The sequence below is a fragment of the Peromyscus leucopus genome, chromosome 15, assembly GCF_004664715.2.
Source record: "Peromyscus leucopus breed LL Stock chromosome 15, UCI_PerLeu_2.1, whole genome shotgun sequence".
Lineage (NCBI taxonomy): Eukaryota > Metazoa > Chordata > Mammalia > Rodentia > Cricetidae > Peromyscus > Peromyscus leucopus.
The window spans coordinates 61,016,066-61,041,687 of record NC_051076.1 but is presented as its reverse complement, the minus strand read 5'-3'; the positions used below and the strand labels follow the sequence as shown (position 1 = coordinate 61,041,687).

General features: G+C 40.5%; 1 protein-coding gene across 6 annotated transcripts in view; it reads left to right on the top strand.

Annotated features, from left to right (window-relative positions):
- The window catches only part of Ccnt2 (cyclin T2), a 32,598-nt gene extending 7,442 nt beyond the window's left edge, over positions 1–25,156 (top strand). Inside the window, exons 3-10 of one of the 6 annotated variants that reach the window (XM_028874931.2) lie at positions 9,428–9,556; positions 11,346–11,406; positions 13,140–13,202; positions 15,867–15,912; positions 17,463–17,626; positions 20,485–20,555; positions 21,012–22,185; positions 22,284–22,449. In XM_028874931.2, the coding sequence (XP_028730764.1) occupies positions 9,428–9,556; positions 11,346–11,406; positions 13,140–13,202; positions 15,867–15,912; positions 17,463–17,626; positions 20,485–20,555; positions 21,012–22,185; positions 22,284–22,351 (1,776 nt within the window). In that variant the 3' untranslated portion in view covers positions 22,352–22,449. Of the gene's footprint in view, positions 1–9,427; positions 9,557–11,345; positions 11,407–12,975; positions 13,203–13,552; positions 15,749–15,866; positions 16,223–17,462; positions 17,627–20,484; positions 20,556–21,011 lie in introns of those variants that run through there. The other 5 variants (XM_028874930.2, XM_028874933.2, XR_003735089.2 and 2 more) reach the window with 5 other exon arrangements.
- Positions 25,157–25,622: the final 466 nt, after the last annotated feature.

Sequence of the window (25,622 nt, the reverse complement as noted above, 5' to 3'; positions counted from 1 at the left end):
TATCTTGTTGAAATACTAACATCTGAATTGAGATACTGTTGCTATAAAATGCCACATTTTAGAGGCCTAACATGTCAGAAATATAAACTATCATATTTAACAGGTTTACAATTGATTTTAGGTTATTGAGATAAAGTACATTTGAATTAATTTTATTTTTAAGAGGTTTCCAAGTTTCTTGTTATTTGTGGCTGAGTTTTTCTGTTTAAGAAGTCTGCTTTAAGCCAGGTAGTGGTGGCGCACGCCTTTAATCCTAGCACTCGGGAGGCAGAGCCAGGTGGATCTCTGAGTTCGAGGCCAGCCTGGTCTACAGAGTGAGATCCAGGACAGTCACCAGGCACCAAGACTACACAGAGAAACCCTGTCTGGAGGGGGAAAAGTCTGCTTTAGTTTATAGATACTGGATTATCAACCAAAACTGTTGGGGCTCAGCTATAGTAATGTGCTCTATAGACACAAATGTGCACTAACACTAATTTTAAATAGAAGTTTTTAAAATAGGAAATATTACTATTTTCTGCGTAAATCTGAAGATAGTGAAAACTGATAGTGAGTTGTGCTTGGAAAAAAAAAAAAACAACTTGGAGGACACAGAGAAAAAAAATCTTTAGAAAAGCTTCTAAAGATTTAGGGCAATCATTAAATGTCCAAGAGGTCAGAGAGGCTGAGTTTTTCTGAACCTCTCCAAGGTGGGCATTAATGGTTGTTTTGTAATGTTACTCTAGCTGTTGAAGAGATCAGATATCTTTAGCATTGGTTGCTTTCTTATTTATTTATTCTTAATAGCAGAATCTTACTATGTATCTCTGGCTAGCCTGGAACTCACTGTAAACCAGACTAGCCTTGAACTCACAGATCCACCTGCTTCTTTCTCTTCAGTGCTGGTGTTAAAGGCATCCACTACCATGCCCAACTAACATTAGCTTCGTTTAAAAGTATCTTTGTTGAGAGGCAATTCACAGACCATAGACTTCATCCACTTAGAGCCCATAATTCAAAGCACATCGTGTTATACTATACCACCATTTCAACAATCCCAATTTACAGTATTTTCTTCCCACTCAAAAGAAACTGCCCTGTAGCAAGTGTTCACCCACCCCTTCCCTCTCTGCAGATCTAGTAAGTGCTAAAACTAACTTCTGTCTTTATAAATTTGCATATATCTTATGTTAGTGGAATTATGAATGATAAGATCTTGAACATAGCGTTTTTAAAAGATCTATCTGTGGTATGACGCTGTTGGAACTTCATTTCCTCTTACTGCTGAATATTTGGTCTATCATGTGCCTGCACCATCACCCATTTATCATTAGTGGACATTTGGGTTGTTTCTGCTTGTCAGCTTTATGAGCAATGCTGCACTCAGTATTTTAGTGGAAGTTCTGGATTGTATGTTAATTCTAGACTTCAGTGTCTTAGATAGCTTTGTGAAGCACATTTCAAGGAACCTGCCAAACTGTTTTCTAAACTAGTCACACCATTTTACCTCAGAAATGCTTTTTGAGGGTTTCAGTAGCTCCACATTACATTAGCCTGGGGGTTTTGTTTTGTTTTGTTTTTTGTTTGTTTGTTTGTTTTTGTGTGTGTGTGTTCTTTATGTATTGTGATTTTTCACTTTCTTGACAATATTATTTGTAATATAAACATCCAGTTTCTTATTTTAGTTTTTCTGTGCTTGTATTGATGTCATATGGGTGTCATATTGGAAAACCCCTCGTCTAATCTAGGAACACTAATATTTGTGGATTTGTTTGTTTGTTTTTTAATTTTTAAGAATTTATTCTGTGTCCTCTCCTTGGTAGCCATCTGCCCACTTTCCTTGTTCTTGCCTTTACCTTTAGGAATCTGCCCTGTCTATGTATTCTGCGTCAGTGGGAGTTGGCAATACTTGCTCTTGCTCAGGCTCATCTCACTTAGTCCAGTATTCTGTCTACGTTGTTGCATTTGATAAGGACATTCCTTAAAAAATATATTGTGGCAAACCTGCTGTGGATGCAGGCCTGGAATCTCAGCACTTGGGAGGTAGAAGCAGGCAAATCTGGAGTTCAAATTCTTAGTGTAGAAGTTGGAGGCCAGTTCTGGCTTACAATGAGACCCTGTCTCAAAAAGCAAACAAAAAAGTAAAAAGGCTGAGTGATTAGAGCAGGAACCCTAGGTTTAATTCTCGGTATGAAAAATAAATAAGTAAATAATGTCAAAACAGACAAAGCATTTATTTTTGCTGAATAAAGCAGTATTTATTGCTGTAGGGTCTCCTGTGTCTCAGGCTCACTTCACTTTGAATTCACTATGTAGCCACTCCATAACCTTGGACCCTTGGTCTTCTGCTTTCGCCTCCCAAGTACATGGAGTATAGACATATACTACACATCTGACTTTTATTTCTGTTATAGAGTCAACTCTTGGATTTAGGCCTTTGGCACATTTTCAGTTCATTATTGTCTATGATCTAAAGTAGACATTTTCCTTTCTTTGTTTTTTTTGGTTTTTCGAGACAGGGTTTCTCTGTGTAGCTTTGCGCCTTTCCTGGCGCTCACTTGGTAGCCCAGGCTGGTCTCGAACTCATAGAGATCCGCCTGGCTCTGCCTCCCGAGTGCTGGGATTAAAGGCGTGCGCCACCACCGCCCGGCCATTTTCCTTTCTTTACATGTGAATATACAGACAGTTGTCCCAGAACAATGTGTTGTGTCTGCCCTGATTACCTCATAGACTTTCAGATAGCCTAGTGAAGTCTCCACTTCTGGCAGCACTAATGAGACCCTACCAAAATCTCAGCTCCCACCCCACCCCCAGTCACACAGTTATGACTACGAATATAGCCTTAGAGTAGGTTTGGAATTCAAAGAGTGTGAGTCTCCCAAGTTGTGTTTGTGTTTGGTTTTTGTTGTGTTTTAAAGATTGTTTCTCCTGATCTTTTATTTCCATGTGAATTTTAAGATCAGTTTGTCAGTTAGGTTTGGTGAGTTCTTATTGTTGTCTTCACAATACACAACTGGAGGTGTGTCCTTAGTAAGGCTTGTAAGTAAGAATATTTGAAAGCCTGCACATTGATGTTCTTATACATGCAGTAGTAGTATGTCAACATTTAAGATTTATTTATTTATATGTATATGAGTGTTTTTATCTGCATATGTTATATATACATGCACTACCTGTGTGCCTAGAGGCCAGAAGAAAGCATCAGGTCTCTGGGAACTAGAGTGACAGACTGTTGTGGTGATATTGTGTTCCCCAAAATATTGTGCACCCTAATAAACTTATCTGGGGTCAGAAACAGAACAGCCACAATATTAAATATGAGGATAGGCGGTGGTGGCACATAACTTTAATCCTAGCATTCCAGAAGCAGAAATTCATCTGTTTGAGGATACAGCCAAGCATGGTGACTAATGCCTTTAATCCTAGAAAGCGAGCTTTAATCCCAGGGAGTGGTGGTAGAAAGCAGAAAGGTATATAAGGCGTGAGGGCTAGAAACTAGAAGCATTTGGCTGGTTAAGCTTTTAGGTTTTGAGCAGCACAGTTCAGCTGAGAGCCATTTGGATATGAGGACACAGAGAGGCATCCAGTCTGAGGAAACAGGATCACCTGAGGAATTGGCCAGGTGAGGTTAGCTGTGGCTTGTTCTGTCTCTCTGATCTTCCAGCATTCACCCCAATACCTGGCCTCAAGTTTGATTTTATTAATAAGACCTGTTAAGATTCCTGCTACAGACTGTTGTGATCAAACCTGTGTCCCCTGCCAGAGTAGCCAGTGTTGTGACACTGCTGAGCCATCTCTCCAGTGCTGTGTGGTTTTGCCCACTCCCTGGGCTGGTGGGATCTGTCTCTGTTACAGGAGACAACTATGAAATGACATCTATCCTACAAAGTATAAGTTAACGTTTTTTCAGTTTTCTTAGAAACAGATTCATAGTGTTGAAATAATCCCCACTGGACAACTTTTCAGGTGACAGATTGTGTAACACATTAAATATGTTGTTTGTAGCACTCAGTCTATAAGCACCAGCTCTTGTTTTCTGTGCTGCTTTTAACAGTATTGAATAGTAATTTTTAGCCTATCAAACCAGCTACCTTTTAAATGTAATAATTTGTTCCAAGCTGAAGATTATTTTAAATCAATGTGAATTTTCTTGTGTGACAGTATTGTGTGCATAATTATATGAATGAGTCACTGATGCTCTCTGCTCCTCTGCCAGGGCCTCCTTACATCAGAAGTAAGGCAGTGAGCACTTTCAAACATACTGCTGTATTGGTTCAGTTGGTTCAGGCTTAAAAATCTTTCCTGTGGTAACAAATAAACATTCTGGTTTATTCTAGTGCTTGTTGGTAGATGTTCCCTTGCCTTCCCTAATATTGAAGTTCTACTTCTGTCCTTATTCTGAGGTCTTTGTGTGTGCCTTTACCACTTTTCCTAAAGTATGTATAGTCTCTGGCAAGTGCTTTCCCAGTTTTTAGCTGTGATTAAAGCTAGGTGAGTATTTATTAATGAATGAAGGCTTCTTAAAAGACACTAAAAAAATAGTTATTCTAGTCTCAGTGAGGGTGGCAGAGATAGGAAAATATACAGGGCAGTTAATTAAAAGGACAGGGGAGGAATGTCTTCCCTGCTCTGAGAGCTTAAAAATACAACACAACCAATTAGAGTGAGCCTGCTGCTAGTTTATTTGCAGGCATGGCAAGCTGGGCTCTCTGGGACTTTTCTCAGTTCATTTAGTTGTGGCATTCATGCTCATCAAGACTAGAAATCAATGAGGACCAAATGGAGTCATCTGAAACTTTCTACAGCTTAGTAATTACCCCAGCCTTCTGTTAGTTCAACTGACTTTGCCTCTGACCATCAAGGTTGAAGGCAGCAGTGGAGTGAAGAATGGCAACAGTGAGAGGGTGTCGTGGCAGAGAGGGGTGAGTGACCAGAAATGAGCGGGAGGAGAGCAGGTGGAGAAAGGAGTCCGATCAAGGAGGAATGAAAACACATAAAGGAATAGGCCGAAGGGAGAGAGGACCATGGGCATGAATATTGAAGTGATAGGAAGTGTCAGGATTCCTTCCAGTGCTTCAATATTCTTAGGTCTGCAACAAACCCTTTGAAGAATTGAGTTTAACTTGAAGGAAAAAGATGAGCAAGAAACAAGAGCATTTTAAACATAAGCTTTTTTTAAATTTAAGATCAGAACTAACAGTACACAGTTGTTTGATTTCACTTAGAAATATCTTGGCCATATTCCCATGGAGTGCTTCCTAAAGTGCCATGCATATATTAGTTGGTTGTAGTCTCACCCCAGGAATATAAACTGGTACTATTTCCTGAGCCCCAGAAGAGTTTGCCTGTGCTACTCAGACTGCAGTGAGACAGCCTGGCTAATTGGCTCCAGCTGGCTTCAGCACCTCTGCTCTCCTCTCCAGTATTTGTATAGTACATTTCTGTGAAAGTTTGTCTTGGTTTGAGAATGTAACATTCAAAAAAGGGCCGGGGGAGCTGCACATGATGGTGCAGTGCACACCTCTAATCCCAGCCCTCAGGAGGCAGAGGCAGGCAGGTCTATGAGTTCCAGGTCAGCCTGGACTCCATAGTGAAACCCTGTCTCAAATGAGCGAACAAACACATAAACAATTGGCTTCCCCCTGCTTTCCTTTAGTTGGAGTAATTTGAGAAAGTTTCTTGAACTGGATAGTAGAACACTGAAGTATTGTATGTGCCTCTCTCCAGTGAACTGAATCTGTTTCTGTTTGGTCCCAGAAACCAAACTATCTATACTTCTCAAATAATGCTGTGAATTCTTGGGCTTTAAACCATGTTAACCTGTGCCAAAGAAAGTTGGCAGCTTTCAGAACACTCAGCCTTGAACGCTAGCTACATAGCTGCTAGTAATGCTTCTGTTGCCCAAACCTCAGGAATTCTTCTAAGATGTCCAGAAGTCAGTCTTCCATATAGAAAGCAGTAGTACCTGGTGCAATCACCTCCCTTAGTCAAGGTATCTGTCTAGAAACCTATTTGAATTTGTTTTGCTGCCCTAATAGGGTAGGATGTTTACAATCTGTAGAGGTGTGGGATGAAGTTAGGTTTTCCAGGACCTGGGAAGAGTGTTGGGTTTAGTATTGTACTTCAGAAGACAAGGCTTAAGCTGTTTATGGGGTCCACGAAGACTTTCTTGAGAAAGTATGGGTGCCCAAACCAGGCGTCTGTCCCAAAGATTCCTGCATAACTGCTTGTATGCTTCATGGTTTAAAACTCGGGAAGCAGAGGCAGTCGGATCTCTATGAGTTTGAGGCCAGCCTGGGCTACAGCGTGAGTTCCAAGAAAAGCGCAAAGCTACACAGAGAAACCCTGTCTCAAAAAACCAAAAAGAAAAACGGGGGAAAAAAAGTAGTGTAATACTTAGGAATCCATTTGAGGCTGTCTTATCTTTTAAGAAGAAAAGTTGTGCAGCTTGAAAATTGTATGGTTTTTATTACTTGTTTATTTTGGTTTTTCAAAACAGGTTTTCTCAGTGTAGTCCAAGCTGTCTTGGCATTTCTTCTGTAGACCAGGCTGGCCTCCTGAGGGCTGGGATTAAAGGTGTGAGCCACCACCATTTGGCTATGTTTTTATTTCTGATATTGAGACTAGTCTGCTTGCTAGTGTGAAGAGGATAGGGAGATATGACTGGGAATTGTGAGTTAGCTGAGAAATGTTTGGGGCAAATAGGAGAACTTCTGTAGTTGGGAAGGAAATTCACATCTGCCTTGGTTTTTTTTTTTTTTTTTTTTTTTTTTTTTTGAATTGCTATTGCTTTCCTTTTGTTCGTGTTAGCATTTGAAGGCTAGGGTAGCTAGCTGTTCTCCTCCTAGATTGTGTGCAAGATTGTGGGGAAGCACTTACTTGAGGACTTCTTGAATTTCTTCCACAGTTGATGGTTCGTGGATTTTCAGAGTGGCATCTGGAGTGCTTGGAATTTGATACTGGTGCCTTTGGGTATCATTGGCCGCATCATACACTCAGGAAATACTCACATCAGCTACCCAGTGATAGGGAACAGGAATTCAGAGGAATGAATTGGTCTGTGTTTTAACTGATTGCAGACTCATTTACTAGAAGCATTCTTGATAATTTGAAATTCCTTAGCATTACATCATAACATTATTTCTGGCTGTTAATTAGTATTAATCAGGTTTCTGTTACTGTTATTTAAAAAAAAAAAAAAACTAAGAATTATGTTTCTGGTGCCATTGCTTTGAGATTCTGGCTAAGAAAACATCCAAGGCACAGCAAACTACTTGTCTTGTCGATTTGGAGGAAAAGGTCAGTTTCCTTGGGGACTTGCCTCCGGTAACCTAAAAATCTGTTGTGCTACCCTAGGCCTTGAGTACATGGACCTTTGAGGGTTATTGAACATACAAACTGTAATAGAAACCAAAGTTCAATGTGGTGCACACCCCTTTAATCCCTTCCCTTAGAAGGTAGAGGATCCCTTGAGTTAGAGGCCAGCCAAGACGACATTGTGAGACTCTGTCTCAAAAGTTCTTCAGAAAGTTTCTCAAAATCATTTCTATTCGGCTTACTCTCTGTGCAGTTAAACTGGAACAGTCCCCTGCAGATCCACAGTCCGATGTGGATCTCCTGCCAGTGGCCAACCTTAGCAGGAAAGGGTATTATTCTCCCTAAGCTGAAGTCACAGATCCCTTAGTGATAGGGTCTGCCTCATTCCCCACCTCCTGTCATTTCTGTGAAATGAATGATCCCTCAGGTAACAGCCACATGTTCCTTTGCCTTTTGAACAGTAGGTACCTGCATCTTAGCATTTAGAAATTGCTGGGGCTGGAGAGATGGCTCAGAGGTTAAGAGCACTGACTGCTCTTCCAGAGTTCCTGAGTCAAATCCCAGCAACCACATGGTGGCTCACAACCTTCTGTAATGAGATCTGGTGCCCTCTTCTGGCCTGCAGTCATACATGCTGTATACATAATAAATAAATAAATCTTTTTAAAAAAAAGAAAGAGCCGGGCGGTGGTGGCGCACGCCTTTAATCCCAGCTCTTGGGAGGCAGAGCCAGGTGGATCTCTGTGAGTTCAAGGCCAGCCTGGGCTACCAAGTGAGTTCCAGGAGAGGTGCAAAGCTACACAGAGAAACCCTGTCTCGAAAAACCAAAAAAAAAAAAAAGGAAGAAAGAAAAAAAAAAGAAAGAAATTGCCATTCTGTGGGAAATTTTTGTGTGTAATTTAAAAAAAAAACTTTAAGGTTTTTTTTTTTTTGTGTGTGTGTGTATGAATGTTTTGCCTGAATGTATGTCTGTGCACCATGCCTTTGGGGTATAGAAGAAGGCATTGGGCCCCCTGGAACTGTAGTTACAGTTGGTTGTGAGCCAAGGTATGGGTGCTGGGAATCAAACCTGAGTCCTCTACAAGAGTAACAAATGCTCTAAGCTCCTGGGGCGTCGCCAGCTCTTTAGGGTAGAATCTTAAAAAAACATTTTAATTTATAGTGTGTTTGTTTTCTGAGCCAATAACTGCTTGGTTTATTACTAATTCCAGGAGTAGGTAGTTATTGAAATTTATGTGTCTCTATCATAGTCAATGCTACGTCGTTATACCCCAAGAATTTACCTTACTATACTTTGTCGGGGCAGGGGTGGGGAGGTACTTTCCAGATCTCCTCTTAGCAAAGGTTCTACTCTCTTGGTCTTTATTATGCTTCTCCTGTTTTATTTTGTTTTTAACTGCTTTTATAACTGTAGTGAAGTAATGAAGATTCTATGTAGCCCATTCATTTTCAGAATTCTCTTTGTGTTGTGCCCCAAAGTCTTTTACTGCCCCATAAATAAGATAACATGACTCCTAGCCACAGAGAGTTGATGCTGGACTTAGCAAGCACTCAAATTAGTGGTCAAGCCAAAAGAGGCCATGCAGTGTGCTTGGCCTGCTCTCTTAACTCTTTTAAAGCTGTAGTATCACTTGGTGTTATTTTTTTCCTTTACCTCCACTGTGTATATACTAATACCAAAGTTTGTTTGCTTGTTTTTTACTTAACCAAGGTCAGATTCTTTTTTATTTGCAAAATAAATACAATGAATAATTATTTAAAACTTTCAATATTGGCTGGTCCTATGGTGCTGAGTTCTGAGAACTTTCACATCAGTGTCAAAGAAGGTGATGCCCAGTGTATCCAATTGCCACACTGGTCTATGAAGAGGAGAGGAGAATGAATGAGATCAGTGCAGGAGATGCGCGGCTCAATGACAAAGCATGTGTTTAAACGTGCAATTCTCTGGTTCCATCCCCAGCACGAAGAAAGGGAAAGCTTTCCCATCAGTCTTCCTTTTAGCTCAACCCCAGTGTGTACTTCATGCTGTAATAATATATCCCTTTCTCTGCCTGCCCAACCCCAGGAAGTAGAGACTGTTCCCAAAATGAATTTGCTTTTAAATGACCATTTATAACAATCTCTTCTACAGATAATATCACCTACTGCATTGTTTTTGGCTGCAAAAGTGGAAGAACAGGCTCGAAAGCTTGAACATGTTATCAAAGTAGCACACGCTTGTCTTCACCCCCTAGAGCCACTGCTGGATACAAAATGTGATGTATGTAAAAAGGGAGGGAGGTGCTTTTGTTGTCTTTGTTTTCTTTATAAATTTGACACCAGGAACTGTCTGACGGGAAAACTTTTTGTATGCTTCATGAACTCGTATGTCATCCTGAATTATATAAGATTTTGAATCATGCTACTTGATTCACAGTTATTTTGAAGTGTTGGTGAATGACTGACTGTCTTAGGGTCTCTAGTGCTGTGAAGAGACACTATGACCATGGCAACTCTTACAAAGAAAACATTTAATTGGGGATAGCTTACAGTTTCAGAGGTTGAGTTCATTGTCATCATGGCAGGACATAGCTTCGTGCAGGCAGACATGGTGCTGGAGAAGGGGCCAAGTGCCCTACATCTTGATCCACAGCAGCATAAATAAAAACTGTATTTGGGCATAGCTTGAACATATATGAGACCTCAAAGCCCACCTCCACAGTTACACACTTCCTCTACCAAGACCACATTCCCTAATAGTGCCACTCCCTACGGGCCAAGCATTCAAACACATGAATCTATGGGGTCATTCCTATTCAAACCACCACAGTGACTTATCCTCACAGCTCACCTGCAGTAGAAAGGGTAGGTCCTGTGTGACCTGTTGGTAGATGTGCCTAAGACTAGAAGTTGAATAACTCCTATGAAACTGTTGGTAGAGGAAGGAATAGAGACTCCAGTGTACTCTAAGATTGGTGACTCTTCTCAAATTCTGACATCCTAAAATGAGAGCTGCAAGTGTGGGCCATTGCAGTTATTTTTTTAGCATTATGGGCAAGTCATTCAATCAGGAATCTTCACCCACTTAATGACTACCAAGTTATGTTAGTTCCATTTGATTTAGGCCATGTTTAAAGTCCTAAGTTTAGGCTCTAATAGAAGATTGATACATTGGTGCTACGTTTTAAATGAACAAAATGCCATTGTGTACATTGAATAATAAGCAATTTGTAATTGTTTAACAATGGTTCTCATAGTTAATAGAATAAACTCACTCTAGTGTGTACATGCTAGTTTTAAAATCAGGTCAGTGACATTAAAGGTAATTTCACTCTCTGGGTTTAGTGTGTTCTCAGAAAAAGCATGCATGTGTGTGTACATGAATTTAGAGCAGATGTACACCAGGGTCCAGCTCTGTGTGTAGACTGGGCTAGCCTCAAACTGAGCTATTCTGCCTCAGCCTCCTGAGGTAGCATGTAGCTACCATGCCATCTTAAATGTGATATATTGCTTCCTTCTCACCTGGGTCAGTTGTTAGGGTCCATAAGACTGGGGTGGCAAGAAAACTTCTATGTTCTTTCTTCCAAGAGCTTTATGAAAGGGAGATTGGTCCTTGAATTTTAAGGGGAAGATTCTGTGATAATTTGTATCTCTGTGTAAATGATCTAGGGACTTAAGATTTGCCTTTTCTAGGGAAGTTAATTTTAAAAATAACTCACAGATACAAGTTGGTAAGTTTTCTCTCAAAAGGCAGATTTAAGTGCTCTTCCTCAGCTTGACGCTCCTGTACTTGGTGTCTAGAAGCACCAGGGCCTGTGAACTTGTGCTGTGCAGACTGCGGGTTAACCTACCCTGCTTCATGACACTGTTTTATTTGCTCCTTTGCCTTTGTTTCCTAGCTATTAAAAGTGGTTCCATTTAGACTTGTCCCAAGAGCGGTCTGTTCCCTCAGTTTCTTTGCCACATATTTGCAAGCAACAGCTGTACTGTAATCCTCATGAGCTCTAACGGTCCAGGACTCTAGTGGTGTTGTATTTATCTAAACATCTAATATCATTTTTGTCTGACAGGCTTATCTTCAGCAGACTCAAGAACTGGTTTTACTTGAAACCATAATGCTACAAACACTGGGTATGTGCTCATATTGTTTTGTGTTCACTAATACAATATTCTAAACAAAATTTCTAGAATAGCTTCTTAGTGAAGAAAGTTGTTTAAAACTAGTTTGGGGCCAGGTGGTGGTGGTGCACACCTTTCATCTCAGTACTGGGAGGGAGGCGAAGGCAGGTGGATCTCCATGAGTTCCAGGATAGCCAAAGCTACACAGAAACCCTTTCTCCAAAAAAACAAAACAAACAAACAAACAAACAAACAAAAACAAGAATGTTAGACTTAATCCAAAGTTAGGTGGTTCTTAGAGCTGAACCTAGCAGGATGAGGTCAGATAAATACAAGCTCTGAGGAAATCCAAATTTAAATCTATAGACTTCTGACCACCGTTGTAAGCTTGGGGCAGTTTTCTTCCCTTTTACATTTCCATCCCACATATATGGAAGAAAGACTGCAAACTTTTTGTTTCTATTTCACTGTTATTCCATTTTCAAATGTGGAATAGAAATATAAGTACAAACAGGAATGGTAGTACATGACTTTAATCCCAGCCCTCAGGAGGCAGAGGCAAGCAGCTCTCTGTGAGTTTGACGACTTCCAGGAATACACAGTAACTCTGTCAAACAAAGTAAAAAGGAAGTAGAAATACAGCTACATGTGCTGGCAGATTTTTATTATAAAAGTAGCGTATTTAAAGCACAAGAATTAAGTTTTATTAGAAGATAAAAAAAAGTGAAAGAGTATTGCCTCTTCATCCAATTATTTGACATATTGTCTTGATTACAAAATTTATGAGTTATATTTATTTGCTATTAATGTTATGTATTTTTATGGTATGAAGGCATTACATAGGAGCTGAAGATAGGGGTCAGGTAGAAGAACTCTCAACTTTGTGTTTGTGAGACTGGGTTCCATCCCCAGTGCCACTAACAAAAATAGTGCCTGTGTGATGTGCATGTCTAATGACACGTTCTTAAACATGGAGAATGAATGCATACTGTTTACGTGTACATTAAAACTACATGTCTTTATTTGTAGTTATTATGCTAATGTTATTTTGCTAGTTAATTACAGGAGAGAGATAAATAAAATACACCTTTATAAATCCTGATTACCCATTTGTTAGCGTTCTAAAGATACTAGATAATAAAAACAAATATCCTGCCACATGGAAGAGCTGATTGGATATTCATTGAAAGCTTGCCAGCATTTTTCCTTGAATTTCTGAAGTCTCTTTGGAAATGTCTGCCTGTATAGCTCACTGTCTGCGTGGTTCTAGTTAGGAGATGGAGCTGTGCTCCTGTGATTTACCACGAAAGTGAAGAGAGCTGCTCTATGTTAAGTTCATTGATGCTGCTGTGGGCAGCAGGTATGTTTAGGAGAAATATTTTTCCCACATCTTTTGAAATAAGGATTTTGAGTATTAAAAAGAGAATATGTAAGCTACAGCCATGGTAATAACTATTTGATGATTTGAACATAGCTTGGATGAATTAAAATTAAAATTCTAAATTTCAGATCAGGTTGGCCTTGATGTTTAAATAATTGTCTGTTTTCCTATTAAGACATAAGAAATTAGTTATCCTTTATTCTGGAGGGTAATGGACATGTCAGCAATGAGAAGCTTTAATGTTGGCTTTGGATTTCCCTTTAATACTGAAGAGTGTATTATACATGATCATATGGTGAACTGCATTGCCCAGGCAAGTATTGTAATGGTAAGTAGTTGGGAAAAAAAGTGCTTCTCATTTCAGGTTTTGAGATCACCATTGAACACCCACACACAGATGTAGTGAAATGCACCCAATTAGTAAGAGGTGAGTGGTCCCTCAGCCACCTGGGATGAATGTTGATGGTTTTTTCCCTCTAGGATTGGTATGGATGCAATGTATTCTTCTAGTCTTTGGGTTTTATTAAGAAGGGCAAATATAAGCTGGGCAGTTGTGGCACACTTCTTTAATCCCAGCACCTAGGAGGTAGAGACAGGTGGATCTCTGTCAGTTTGAGGCCAGCCTGGTCTACAAAGTGAGTTCCAGGATAGCTAGGGCTACACAGAGAAACCTTGTCTCAAAAAGTGGGAGGGAGGGGCAAATGTCATTTTGAAATAGTACTCATCTACTGTATGAATGCTGTTTCATCTGTATGTATGCGCTTCTCCAAGTGCATTTGGTTGCTTCTGTGTGATAATGGAGAAAACTAACAAAACATATCATATACCACTGTGGTTCCTATGAAGCCACATGTGAGCAGCAGCCCTTTGCATTTGCTGTGGCTCTAGAACTCTTCCCACAGGTTGCCAGTGTTGCTCTGGTTCCCGTTTGGGTTGTTTGTGGGCACATCACAGCCTCTAGGGACCACTTCTGTTCTTTTTCTCTTTTTGAAAATAAGATCCTGTGGTTTTGGTCTCTTACTTGCAGGACTTTTAAGGTTTATTTTTTTAAAAAAATGGATAATACTTTTAAAGACCTTGGGGTTTTTTGGTTTGGAAAGTGTGCGTGCGTGCGTGCGTGCGTGCGTGCGTGCGTGCGTGTGTGTGTGTGTGTGCATTAGTATTTAGCTCAATAGTCTCATTCATTCTAAATTGAATTCGTTTTATATCTAGATAGCATTTTCTTTTACTAATGGTAGCATTGGAAAACAAGCCTAGAGTCTTCATAACCAGCACCCTTGCTAACAGTAGAGTTCTAAGACTCTTATTTAATCCTAGGATCACACATTATCAGTCAATCACTTGTAAACCACAGTATTTTAATTATGCTTCCTGTTCTTCACAATCATACAGATATATTTTGTAGCACATTCTCTTCCCTAGTTACAGGGTAGTACAAAATTAAATAGCTAACTTAACTAGTTGTAGATGTTAAGAAAAGCTTGTAGGTTGATCTCCCTGAAAACTTGAAAGAATAAACTCGTCTTTGCAAAGTAGCACACCATGTAATTTGCTCTAAGTCAAGAGCCTAATGAAGAAAGATACTAGTGTGTGTTTAGCAAAGGTTTATGTATTGCCTTAGGAAATAAGCTGTATTTTAAATTAACACTTCACAAAAACTACAGATTTGATGTTCTGCTAAAGTCTATGTAGCATGAACCTTGAATAGAATACAAAGTGTGCGTGCGTGCGTGCGTGCGTGCGTGCGTGCGTGCTCTCATGGGTTGGTGCAGGGGTGGGGGAGAGCTCTATCTGACTCAGCTTTGAGGTAGCTGAGCTTCTTCCCTTTAAAGATGTTCTTTCATCTTTAGTGTCTTTGTTTCTTTTGTTCTGTTATGACTTTGAACTAACAAGAACAGTTGCCCTTCATTCCTGTGTATTGAATTTAGATACCGTCCTTAGGAGATGTGATGCCACAATTGAATGTTTTTATTCTTCTATGGGGTGCTTGTTTGTTTGGTGGTGGGTAGATGTGATTCATGTAAAGCCCTCACCTCCCGCTCCAGAGGAGACAGTTGCTACTTTGCTGCAGAATTGGCTGTTGTCATTTTACAGGGATCTTTCACTCTGATCTCTCCTTCCCTCCCCACCAGGAAAGAATGCCATACTTAAGTCACCCTGCCTCCAAGACCTCTGGTGCTCTGACAGTCTTCCTTAGCACAGCTCTGCCAGACCCAGTCCCTTTTGTTAAACCTTCCCTTGATGATCACATGGGGCAGCGGGGATTACAGGTGCCAAGAGTGAAAACCAGGAGGGGAAAGAGTCTGGGGACTAGAGAGGATGGGGTTCGGGGCTACCACGCTAGGTGAACAGTGATTTTTGAACAGAAGGGGTGGGGGTGGGGCTGGTGAGGTCCTTCCTTTTTGGGGAGAATATGGGGTAGGAGAAGGGAAGGAAAACTATTTAATGTCTTAAGAAACTAGTTAAAAATTCCTTTCCTGTTGGAGACCAGTGTAGGAAGCATCCTTATTCCCCCTAGAATACTCCTCTTTCTAGGTATTATCTCTAGTTGGAGTTTGTAAGTTAAACAAGTGTAGTGGGGCTGCCTACATTCTGTTCATGTGTAAACAGCATGTGCTCTGAGTGGGGGGTGGGGGCTGCTTTGTTCCATTTTGAAGGAAATTTAAGCCAGCCTAAATAATGATGACAGGATTAAGTTTGGCAGGCAACTCTTTGTATTTTGTATTAGACTTCAAAAATCTTTTCTTCTTCTTCTTTTTGTTTTTTGTTTTTTGTTTTTTTTAATCCAGGAGAATGCTTTATTTCAACTTTTAGCTGACTAGATGCTTAACTTAGTAACAAGTTTAGCCTAGCTAAAAGCAAATCGGCTTGTTTCTCAGATCTATGGGGGATAGCAAGAAACATTTGAGTGAATGTTGTTGAAGATTGTCAGTAGTATAGAAAATGATGGCGCTCTTGTGATATTTGTAAGTAGTAAGTAAATTTTACTTTTTGTGTACAAATCTTTGATGTCTTGTTGTATTGAGAGTTGGGTGGTGTTTATACGCTGAAGCTGATGACGTTGTCTTCGCTCTTCTTTCTTTTCTTACAGCAAGCAAGGATTTGGCACAGACATCCTATTTCATGGCTACCAACAGGTTGTTATCCTGACCCTCTTTGTTGCACTGTTGTAGCACACTATAGCTTCCTTTAATGCAGGGCCCCCTCAACGTGTCTCTTGCCCTTGTTGCAACAGGAGACTGGACCATCTACTGTGGTGGTACCTTCCTGGTTGCTTTGCGGTGTATTGTACAAGGGACTTTGGGCACAGAGGGGTTAAATGCACACTGTGAAGTGTAGTGGTGCTTTCTGGTGGCATATTCTCGATTTGTGAGTGCATAAGTCTAAACTTGGTAGCCTGAATAGCAGCTAAAGATTACACAGAGCTAAACTTAACCTAGAAACTTGGTAAGTATAAAGCTATTTCTAGTTTACAATTATAGTTAAATGACATTCTTTTTTAATTTTCACATTGATCCAGTCTTTTAAAATAATTGCTAAAGTTTCTTAAGTAAAATTTATGTGATTTGGGACTTGTTCCAGATAATATTCCAAATAGCAAATTAGAAATAGTCAAGTATTATCAGTGCCTAGGCTTGCAGAGATACAATCTTTTTTTTTATTTTTTAAGTCCCGCTTTTCCATTTATAGAAAGTAAAAATGTAGTATGTATTTGTGGCTCTTTAGTAATTGTTTAATCTATTCTAAAGAGAAGAATAGTTTGAAGGAGGCTCTAAAATTGAATGTATAATTCTGTTCTGGATTGGTATTAAATGTTGAAAGTTTTTTAAGTGGGCACTGTGGAAATGGGAACCAAACTACCTTTTTGGATTAGCAAAACTTAGTTTGCTGGGCATGGTGGCATGTCCCTGTCATCCCAGCCCTGGAAGATGGAGACAAGATCAGGATTTCAGGGTTGTCCTTGACTACATAGAGAGTTTGAGGCCAGTCTGGGCTACATGAGACCCTGTCTCAAAAAACTTGGTTTAAAAAGCTAACCTATGAAATGTCATGTGCCCAATTGTTGGGACATAATGAAAAGGAAAGATAATATTTACTAGTATTGGCCTATTTTGAGCCTTGGAATTTTATGGCCAAAGGTAAGTTCTCTTTGATCCTTTGCTGGCACAGACACAGAATTTTACATGAACTGAAAGCTCTGACTTACTAAGAAGTATTTCTGCTGTTAAGCCACATCAAATGGTCTGATCTTTGATTGTGCTGTGAAAATTGCTTTGTTTTATAACGTCTTTATATTTTTGCTGTAATGTTAAAAAAAAGAACCAAGACTACCTACCACAAAAAAAGGTTTAAAAGGTTATATTTTGTATATGATGATTATTGTAAATATAGTTTTTCCTTTGTATAATACTTTGTTAGGTTTTAAAACAAAAAATTTATTAATATTAATCATGTAAATAAAATATTACTATGCTATGGAGGGGTGAGAATGAGGGAAGTATTTCATTATGTAAAGGGTTTTTATTATAATTTTCAGTAGTTTTAGCTCTGAATTTAATAGAATATCATTATGTAAAGAAAAGCACTTCTCATTTTATGTTTGCTTTGGTCTTACTGGCAATGTTTTCTTTGTCTTACATATTTTGAATTGTTGTGGCCCTCCACTTTTAAACCTGCTCTACACCAGTTTGCATCTTACGACCTTCTGTCTCCAGTACAAACCCACGGTCATAGCATGTGTGTGCATTCATTTGGCTTGCAAATGGTCCAATTGGGAGATCCCTGTGTCAACGGATGGAAAGCACTGGTGGGAATATGTGGACCCTACGGTTACCCTAGAGCTGCTAGATGGTAAGCAGAGGGAAGAGGTCCTTTTCTATGTAAAGAATATACTGTAAGCTTTTTCTGTATATGTGTTGCCTACCTGAAGTATTACCAGTGCTGGTCAGTCCACAGGTATACCACAGTGGTTCCAGTGTTAATCCCAGATGTCCTTTAATTCATTAGTATTCAGATTTCAGAAGATAACATCTCTTTAAAAGCTTGGATTTAATTCCCTTTTAGTAATTTGGTGGAAGAACTTGGAAGTACAATTAGGAGTACATTGAAATATGGAACCTATGAACCACATCAACCATCAAATGTTTACTAACCACCAGTTCACAGAAAGCCCTTTTAGGGTTTCTCAGTAAATAGAACTTTTAAATTTTATTATCTTAACGTTTGTGTACAAAGTAATGTAATGAATGAGTTTCATTATGGCATTTTCAAAAAAGAGGAGTCACTGTATCTTGTTCTAATTTGTCCCCTTACCCCATTAAATACTGGAGGTTGATGGAACACGAATAAGCTAGACTGGGTGTAGGGGCACATACTGTTAATCTCAGTAATTGGGAGACAGAGGCAGATAGATCCAGGGTTCAAGGCCATCCAGGAATACACAGTGAGACCCTGTCTCACAGAAGTAAAACAAAGAATAAGCTGGAGATACTACATACAGTTCGTTTTGTTTGTTAGATAGGAGCTGTTAAGGGACACTGATTTTGTTGAGTTGGAACCGTGTTAACTGGGACTAGGGTATAGCTAGGGAATAAATGTGTCCTTGGAACCTACCAGGTCCTGGGCTCAATGCCAAGCACTTTGAGAAGTGTAAGCTCAAAGCTGGGTACTAATTCCTCTATAAACTGAAACATTAGGCCAAGGGCTTTTCCCTTACGATGTTCTCTTACATTAATTAGTTGGGAATAAATAGTACAAGTCCTGCCAGTTGTGAACCTGAGATTGGAGGGTCTCTGGTAAGAAACAGTAGTCACCGATTTAAAAATGAGACAGATTGTTGAGATGAGTGATTAGCACTCTCCAGCAGGTGCTAGGTTTCGGAAAGAGAGTAGACAACAAACTGAAGCAGATGCCAGGTTTTCGGCATCTTCTCTTTAGACTCCCAGTCTCTATTTACAAGGGAAAGGTTGGTGGGGAGCCAGGCTTCACCTGGTTACTATTAAAAACACTAACTTACTATGGAAGTGCAGAGCCCTGAGTTCTGGAGTCTGTGGGGCAGTGGGGTTTCTGTTGGGAATAGAGCTCCACATCAGCTGAGCAGGAGTCAGTAGTGGGGCTGCAGGTCACATTTGCCTAACTGGCTACAGTTGGCCTGCCCCGTGTATAAACCGTGAATCTTTTTATTTCTCCTCTCGGGAGTGGGAGATATATAGATAGATATAGATATATATATTCCTGTTCCTGTCACCTGTCATGCTCTAACAAGCTGAGCTAACAGCTGAAGATGCTGTTTTTAAATGGTTGGTTTTATTCAGTTTATTTGGAGGAAAGCAAATCTAACAACCAGTAAAGGCCTTTTCATTGGCTCCCTTTGCCCTGTCCTTGAAAAGTCCAGTTACTGTGTCATCACTGTCTGACCTCGGCTGTCAAGAGCAGTGAGTCATCTGCCATATGGACACTTACCTTACATCGTTGACCTCAGAGCCACCTGGGTTTTCCTCCACTTCTAGTCTGTATAGGCTCAAGTTCAGGATTGATTTGGAAGTTGAAACTCAGTATATTAAAATAGTACCATAATTTGTTTTGATCAAGTTGTCTTGAATTGTCTGTACTATTTCTACTATTATTACTTCCTGAAGCTATATATTTAGTAACTGCCCCCAAACAGCATTGGCTCAGATTTAGCCTAATTGTAAGATTCCCTGCATGTGAGTATGGGTATATGTGTAAAGTGGTTTGTGTCTCATTCTGTCTGTAGTTTAGCTCTAAGGAAGAAAGATCTCAGTAAAGAAGTCCCTAGAAGTTGGAGTCAGGAGAGTCAGTTTGAGGCCATACTCCCAGGCCAGCCTAGGCTATACATGAGTCCCTGTCAATGGATGGATGGAGAGATGGAGAGAGAGATAGGAGAAAGGCCACTATTTTAGACCTCATACTCTATAGTGCATGAGCTTATTTGTTTACATTAACAGGTTATTACAAAATTTGACAGAATAAGATACTTAGGAAAGGCAAAGCTTGCATTTTTGTCTGCTATGTGCAGACAAAATTTGTGCAGGAAATTTGAAGCAGAACATCCTCATTCACACTGGACCCAAAAGTAAACAGAGTTCCCAGCACTGAATATTTTATTTTATCTAGACTTGCTCAAAAAGCTCCTGAGATTAAAAAGGAAACAGTCTTGGAATTACTGAGGAAGTTCCATCTGAAATTGATGGTTGATGTAGAGTTTAGTTGATGAATGCTCTTTAGCATAATTTTTATAGACTGATCTTGGTGACGGTGGTATAATACAGTCGTCATTGTCTGGGGTGCTGGGCATTGAACCCAGAGTCTCCTATGTGCTAGGCAAGTACCACTGAGCTACACCTCATCCCTTTGCAGGCTGAGTTTGGTTAGTTGTCATGCTATGACAACCTTTAGATAGTTTTTCATGATTGAGATTGAGTGTTCTTGGCAAGGATGCTGCACAAGTCAGTTGTGCCTTGGGTGCCTTGCTTGCCTCTCAAAGCATGGGACAGTGTTGACTCAGTGTGTCTTACCACCATGCTGGTCACGTGGTATAACAGTGGTGTTGAATTCTTCATTGTGAAGCTATTCTTTCTCTTTATAATGAGATGAGCTCTTAGGACCCCTTTTAAATATTGCCCACTTGAGAGAAGTTCAGATCCTAAAGGCACCGTCTAAGCTTTAAATTTAAATTTTATTTTTAGAGCTAACACATGAGTTTCTACAAATATTGGAGAAAACGCCTAGTAGGTTGAAGAGGATTCGAAACTGGAGGGTAAGAGAATTGGCAGGATTTAACAAAATGTATCAGTTTGTCACTCCTCTGGCAATTACCTAGCAAACGGTTTGAAATGGAATGATGAAATACTGCGCTTTGCAGTATTTTCCTATGGTATACCACACTTGGACTGCAGGTGCTCATACTTACTCAGCTCCTGTGTCCAGTGGACTCCATGTCATAGCTTTTTTTTTTATTTTTATTATTATTATCAGTCATGGGGAAACTCCCTTAGCTTTACAAGTGAGGCTAAAGCCTACACAAGTTACTGTCTCAAGTGCTGGGTTAGGATGTAATTGTATCTGATTCTCCAAACTTCGAGTCTTCTGTGACATTCATCGTTGCCTTAGACCTTTGAGCCTAGTGGTTTTATTTCTGTGTACTTGCTCTAGTCTTACAAGCAAAGACTTGTATTAACCCCTGCTGTCATTGTCTTGTTTCTCATTTAACTAGGCTATGGCTAAGAAACCAAAAGTAGATGGACCAGCATCAGAGACACCACTGCTCGGTCCATCTCTGGTCCAGAATTCCCTGTTAGTAGATAGTGTCACTGGTGGGCCTGCCAACCCAAGTTTCCAGAAACCTTCAACATCAACCTTCCCTGCTCCAGTACCTCTAAGTTCGGGAAGTACTTGTGTTCAGGACAGCCGTGCATCTGATAGTCTGTCGATACTGGCAACAGGAATGCCCAGTACCTCATACAGTTTGTCCTCATCACACCAGGAATGGCCTCAGCATCCAGATTCAGCCAGGACAGACCCGGTATACACTCAGAAACAGGAGTCCACTCTCTCTGGGAGCCAGTACCTCAGCTTCCAGCAGGGACCTTCAATGACACTGCATTCAGGATTGCATCACAGGCCGGACAAAGTTGCCGAGCCTCCATCGGCTAAGCAAGAATATGCTCACAAATCCGGGGGCAGCAAGCACCATGGGCCCATCCCTGCTGCTCCCGGATTAGCACCTCAGAAAATGTCTTTAGATAAGTACAGAGAGAAGCGGAAGCTGGAAACCCTCGACCTGGACACAAGGGGTCATTACATAGCTGCCCATGCAGAGCAGCAGCACAGACATGGGCCAGCCCAGGCTGTCGCGGGCAGCTCTGTCACTTCTCCCATTAAAATGAAACTTGCCATCGCCAACTCCGACAAACCTGAGAGAAGCATGGCCGAGAAAAAGGAAAAGAGTGGATCGCTGAAGTTACGCCTTCCCATCCCACCGCCTGATAAAGGTCCCAGTAAAGAAGAGCTGAAGATGAAGATCAAAGTGTCGTCCTCGGAAAGACACAGCTCTTCTGACGAAGGCAGCGGGAAGAGCAAGCACTCGAGCCCACACATCAGCAGAGACCACAAGGAGAAGCACAAGGAGCACCTTGCCAATCGCCACCACAGCAGCCACAAGCACTTGCACATGCACGGTGGAGGAGGAGGTGGAGGAGGAGGCAGCGGTGTCGGCAGTGGCAGCGTTAAGCATGCTGCTGATGGGATGCCACCCACTGTGCTGAGGAGTCCTGTAGGCCTGGGCCCAGAAGGCATCTCCTCCAGCTCCAGTGCAAGGAAGAAGCTGCATGTCAACGATGCCTCCCACAACCACCACTCCAAAATGAGCAAAAGTTCCAAAAGTTCAGGTAGTTCATCTAGTTCTTCCTCTGTTAAGCAGTATCTATCCTCTCACAGCTCTGTTTTTAACCATCCCTTACCCCCTCCTCCCCCTGTCACATACCAGGTGGGCTACGGACATCTCAGCACCCTCGTGAAACTGGACAAGAAACCAGTGGAGCCCCACGGTCCTGAGGCCAATCACGAGTACAGTACAAGCAGCCAGCATTTGGACTACAAAGACACATTCGACATGCTGGACTCGCTGCTAAGTGCCCAAGGAATGAATATGTAATCACTTGTTTAGGTCAACTCTTCCTTTCTTTTGAATTTAAAAACGGTTGGAATGGAAGCTTCCTCCTGATCCAGCAGTGGGGCCACTGCTTCCGTGTTTGTAAGTGCTGCTTTATTCTCCCCTCTGAAAAGAAGAGATGATAGGAAACGAGTCTGTCTCCACACACCATAGTGTTACAGTCCTGTAAACGCATGGAAGATGCAGCTAAGAACATTAGGATGAATGGCTGGCTGCTGCTAGGAGTCTAAGCTGCCTCAAGCTGTTGTTATTTATGATTTGAATACTGTAGCTGTTATTTTTGTTGCTTGGCTTTGAATGAGTGTCAACTGTTTCCTTTTGTGTATTTATACTTGTATGTATGGTTTGCATGTCTCAGTGATAAAGGGATAAAACAGTATACTGACAACTGTTTACAAGGAAGTGGAGAAAAATGTACATACATTTTTGTATGTGTAGATATTACCATAAATACTCAGGATCGGAGCTGCTTGTAAGTATAACAATATACAGAATAACTTTATTTTCTCTCGTCAGAGTCCATCACTAATCTAAAACACAAGTGGCACTTTTTTATGTTAACCTTAAACTCTAGGCCTTACTGGAAGCCGCTGAGGGGACACTTCACTACTAGGCGGGGATGCGGTGCCACAGGTGGCCCTTAACACTGGGAAGTGCTCAGTTTGCCTTCAGAGGTTCTGACCAGATTGGCTGCAGAATCAGCCCCTGATTTCTGAAGGCTGAAGAGGAAAAAAAAAATAAAGTTTACATACACTTGATGTGAAGTGCATTTAAATGTTTGTTGGCTTGTGCAGTGCTGGAGAAGAGCAGTTAATAATGGGGATGAGGATGACTGTGACTTAGCTCACAGGAACTCCCAGGGAAGAATTGGTCCATTTCTTCAAGAACTTTGACACTACCGATTCTAGCAGTGAACAGGAATCTCTTTTCCTTTAACGTTTGCAGTGACACCATAGTCTTGAATATACTCTTCCCATGGAGAGAGAGAGTGAATGAGTATGTGAAAGCGAGAGAGATACCGTATTTCTTTTTCAGGTAAATGCAGTCTTCCTTATACAAATGAAATGAAACCTCTGCTCTCTTGATTCTTTTATATTCTAACAATAAATAAAAAGAACACATTGCTGACTGTGCATTGTACCTGTATTTATAGCTTATGGTCATTATCAGGAAAATGTAAGGAAAAAGGCCAGCCTCAGGCAAGACCCTGCTGGAGGTTTTACATTTGTTTGCACATCTCAGAAGGTTCTTTCTCATCGAGGTGATGCTGGCACTGTCCCCTGACGCCTGGTCAGGGGATAGATGGACTTGTCTACATTTTGGTGTAAGCACCAATAATATGGCTCTTGTCTCTTGCCCAATCTTGAATTTATTTCTGTGGTAAGTCTTAGCTGTTGAGTCTCTTAAGATGGGTCGGATTCAACTTGTATTGAATCATAGTTTTCCTCTGTATATGAACTGTTTTGTTATAAAGCCACTGATCTGTGCACAATTGTAATTTTATTCAAGTATGTTGTGGTTGTAAATATTAGAGTTGAGCCTTGTACTCTACTTTTATTTAGCAATTACCTAATTTGCCAGTAGCTGTTTGTTTGTTTGTTTTTTAAAGAAATTGTTGATTATTTTGTCAATGTTATTTGAACTTGGGATGTCAGGAGCCTCTTTGTGGGAACTCAGCCTAGCAGGCTCATCCTCACTCTGTTTTTTCTTGCATCAGTAATCTGTTACTATGTGATTTTGTTGTGGTGGTATACTATTGTATCATAAACATGGTGATTCTGATGCAGCTACAGTTTTACTGTGGAACATATTCAAAGACTAGCATAGAATTAAACAGTGCGAGGCGAGGGAGGGAAGGGTTTTGTTCTTGGTGATTTAGATGTGAAACCTCGACAGAGCATCATGTGAACTGACATGGGGTGGTCATGCTACTGTATCATTGGGAGTGATGCCAGGAATTTTAATCAGCTTTTGTAAAGAATATCCAGAAAAGTAGTAGTGAACTTATTTTCAGTATGACATAGAAAACAATGTGAATATTTAAGGTCTGGGACTATATAGTTAAACTTCACTAAGGATTTTCAGAAATGTGTTGGGGGTGTTTTTGTTTTTGTTTTTAAGATATGGGAATAAAGGTAATTTTGTTGAATCTTATTGGTGCTAATGACGGACAGTTAAACAGATAGTGTATATGCTGTGGATCAGTACACTTAGTACTTCCAGAATTGACTTTGAAATGCTATGTATTCACTTTCCACTCTGTAAATGTAATTCTTTACAATGACTATTTATTAAAAGGCAGTCAGTCATGATTTTTACAGGATTGTGTGAACTATTCAAACTCTGCAACCTCTGACCAAGATGCTAAAACCACAATGGGGATAGTGTGTGAATCCTCTTACGTTCCCTTTCCACTAAGGAAAACCCTCATGATTTATATCACCATGAGTTTGCTTGAACCATCTTGTTTGCATAAAATAGTTCATCTGCATGGTCCCATTAGACTCTACCAAAGAAAAAAGACTCAGTGAATGGACATTCTATTGTGAGTCTTGTAAGTAGCCATAAATAACCAAAATAGTATCAAACTTAGGCGTGAATTTCACATGTGCGAAGTACTGTTAAGGTGATTCATTTTTGATGAGTTTTTTTAATACTTGAAAATATTAAAAAGCATTCTCTTTAAATTGTCCTATAAAAGAGTGATTCATTCTTAAGGTGTGTTTCCCTAGGTTCGTGACCTTTTAACAAAAGCACATTGTAATCAGAGGCTTCCTGTCTACCTCTCAGCTAATTTTCCAAAATCAATATGTGCTTCCTAAATACTTGCCTTAGCTACTAACACGTGCTGTTTTCAGGACCAAAGCAAAGGAGTGTGTGTTTGTAGAGGTCTTCTTGGAGACCTGCATTACAGACTCGGCAGCAGTGCCCACTGGTGGAGAAGAAGACCTTGCATGTCTCCTAGCAGCAGATTTTAGCGATGAAGGGCGATGGTGCCAGTCCCGGCTACCCTTAAAAGCAGTGCGTGTGCATCCCAGTCTTTCCTGGTATTGAGAATATTCAGCCTTCTAAGATGTCTTCCATGATACATCATGAGTACATACTTTGTGCCAACACATAGTAGCTATACCGAACTCCCAAACTTTTGGACCT